The following is a 2768-nucleotide window of genomic DNA, read 5'->3' as shown; positions in this document are numbered from 1 at the left end:
TCCCCCTGACCTATCCTTCCTTCCCTCAAGGGTTTCAGGGAAAAAATTAGGCCCCTCTCTCTTCTGTCCTCCTGGGGACACAATTCTACCCAGTTTCCTTTGGTGGTGTGTTTTACCAAAACAATAGATCTTTTTGTTCTCCTTTCCCAAATATGAAATCATAGCATTGAATGTGCTCTTTCACACGACGCAGGGCGATTCAGGCATTGGGGAGCGCTTTGGAGGGCCGGTGTCCCAGGCGCAAACCTGAAGGGGGTCCCTGACATTCCCCCACCTCCTCCATGCCCAGGAGTGCACCTGCCCGCCCCTGCGGAGTGGGCCTTCCTTGTCTGAATCCCCAGTGAATAGGCCAAAGGACCAGCTAGCTAGTGAGTACCCAGCTCAGTTTACAACTTATTGAAACTCTCTAAGCTTCATCCCGCAGCCGGAGCGCAGAATTCAGCCAGGGCCAATCCTTGGGGGGCGCACGCGGGGCGGGGGGGCTGGGGAGTGGTTGGGATGGGGAAGTTCTGCAAGTAGGTGGAGGCCTGTCCGCGCTCAGGACAAGAAGGCGCCAGTAACTGCAAAACGAAAGATTTTTATTGAAAAATATCGTGGCCCCTTTTCAAAGCTGCGGGTCCCTGCGCAAAGAGAACTTTGTGGCCACAGTCCGACCAGGCGGGCAAGTAGCGGTGGTCACCGCAGTTCCGCGCACCAGAGGGGCAAGGTTTCAAAGGTTCGTGCGGGCAGGCCCCTGGGCTCCACAATCCCGCTCCCCGGGCCGAGGAGGGCTAGCAGCTGGGGAAGGGGGTGCCGGGCGGGCCCCTCCCAGTCCAGCGAGGGAGCAGACAGGCATCTGGGGGGCGGGGGCTGGTCTCCGATGCAAGGCTGCACGCGGGACTGGTGGGCGCGCCAGCTTGTGGGAGTGGTCGGGACTTCCCGCGGTCGCCCCATCAGACGTAGTCCTTGCGGTCGTAGGCCGTGCCGGTGCCCGTGACCGGCCCGGTGGAGCGCGGCGCCGAGTAGACGATCTTGGTCGGCGCGTAATTGTCGCGCGGCGGGCAGGAGCAACAGAGCAGCGCGCCCCCCAGCAGCTGCAGCGCCGACGCCGCCCAGCCCACGTACAGGGCGGAGCCCATCTCGCGCTTCTGAGCCTCCGGCACCAACGGGTTGTAGAAGTCCCGGATGATGGTGTTGGCCGACCAGGACACCGGCACAAGTGTCAGCAGGGCGGCCAGCAGGAAGAGCACGCCCGCCACGATGGTGATCTTGGCCTTGGCCGTGTCGTCCTGCACGCAGTTGGTGCACTGGGCGCCCACGAGCGCCACGAGGAGCCCGAAGACGGCCAGTAGGATGGCGATGACGATGAGGGCGCGGGCCGCCTGCAGGTCCTGCGGCAGCGCCAGCAGCGAGTCGTACACCTTGCACTGCATCTGGCCGGTGCTCTGCACCACGCAGTTCATCCACAGGCCCTCCCAGGTGATCTGCGCCGTGATGATGCTGCTGCCGATGAAGGCCGTCACGCGCCACATGGGTAGCGCGCAGCACACGATAGTGCACAGCCAGCCCAGCACGGCCAGCGAGGTGCCCGCGATCTCCAGGCCCATGGACATGGCTGCCGCGCCAAAGCCGGCTCTGCCGGGCGGCTCCACGTGCGGGACAACGAGGGACCGGGGCCGCTGGGGCCTGGGCGGGAGCAGCGGTGCAGCCGACGGACTGACGCCCGGCTTGACGGACGGACGGACGAACGGACACAAGGACGGCGCGCGCTAACGGCTCAGCTCTCCAGGTTGGCGCAGCGGCTGCGCCTGCACCTGCCTGTGGCTTTGTAGGCGGGCGGCTGCGACTGGGCTGGCCCCTACGAAGGGGCCGGTTAGTCTTCGATCCCGGCCCAGCGCTCCGGCGGGGGCGGGAGGGGCGGAGCCGCGCTCTCCCAGGCCTGGGGACAGTGACGTGGCCCCTCTTCTCCCTTCACTAAAGTGCCCCGGGAGGAAGCACTTGGCCAGGAGTGGCTCAAGGCGCCAGGGTGCGGGCTGCCGAGAGGGCGGGGCCGAGACCTGCGCTCCAGCCCCTCGCTCCTGCCCACCCCGCCCTCGCCCCAGTGCTCGGAAAGGAATTCTCCGGGGGATGGGGTGAAAAGCACAACCTGCTTGACACTCCACCACTCTACCCGCAGCAAGGAGGCGTGGGGAGGCGGGTGCTGCCAGTGGCCCGGGATCCATGGGGAAGGGGCGGGCAGTGTGGGCGTGGCCAGCCAGCTGTGGGCGTGGCCCAGAGTTTACCAGAGTGGGCGGCTGTCCTCCGAGCCGCGCACCTGCTCCTGGTCCCTCTGGCTCCTGAGGCAGCGCTCCTCCCTGCGCGCTGTCGGCCTGATCCAGGCCCATGGGACTGCCAGTCCTGGTCGTCTGGACTCAGAAGCGGGGGACAGCCCGCAAAGGCGCCCTGAAGACACGCCTGAGCCAGTGCTGAACTCAGATTCTCTAGCCTCTCCACAGTTCCCATGTCTTCACCCTCACAGTGTCCCTGGATCCCTTTCGCTGAGCTGGCCTCGCCTCCTAGAAACACCGCACTCGCACCTTCCTCCCACAAAGCCCAGGTCCTAACCCGGGGGAGTCAGTACCCACCTTATTGAAACGATGGTGAGAGACCTTTGATCCCAGCAAAGGTGGGAAGTCAAAGACATTACCACTAATGGCCTTGCTCCCACATCTGAGCTATCCCTCACCTTGCTCTCTGTCCTACAGAGGTGACCTTGGAGATTCTGTCCCTCACTTCCCCTCTCCTCAGGG

The 2768-nt window shown here is 64.6% G+C and overlaps 1 protein-coding gene across 1 annotated transcript; it reads right to left on the bottom strand.

The window, feature by feature from the left end:
* Window positions 562-2028, bottom strand: CLDN3 (claudin 3). Its single transcript, XM_018041071.1, has one exon. It carries the CDS (start codon window positions 1590-1592, stop codon window positions 933-935), a length of 660 nt encoding a protein of 219 aa, XP_017896560.1. The 5' UTR covers window positions 1593-2028; the 3' UTR covers window positions 562-932.

Source organism: Capra hircus, chromosome 25 (genome assembly GCF_001704415.2).
Source record: "Capra hircus breed San Clemente chromosome 25, ASM170441v1, whole genome shotgun sequence".
In the NCBI taxonomy this organism is placed as follows: Eukaryota; Metazoa; Chordata; class Mammalia; order Artiodactyla; family Bovidae; genus Capra; species Capra hircus.
The sequence above is the reverse complement of the archived record's forward strand: the minus strand, read 5'-3'. Positions and strand labels throughout refer to the sequence as shown.

Coding starts and splice junctions, on each gene's coding strand:
- CLDN3 (XM_018041071.1), bottom strand. CDS start 1,592: ATGTCCATGGGCCTGGAGATCGCGGGCACCTCGCTGGCCGTGCTGGGC.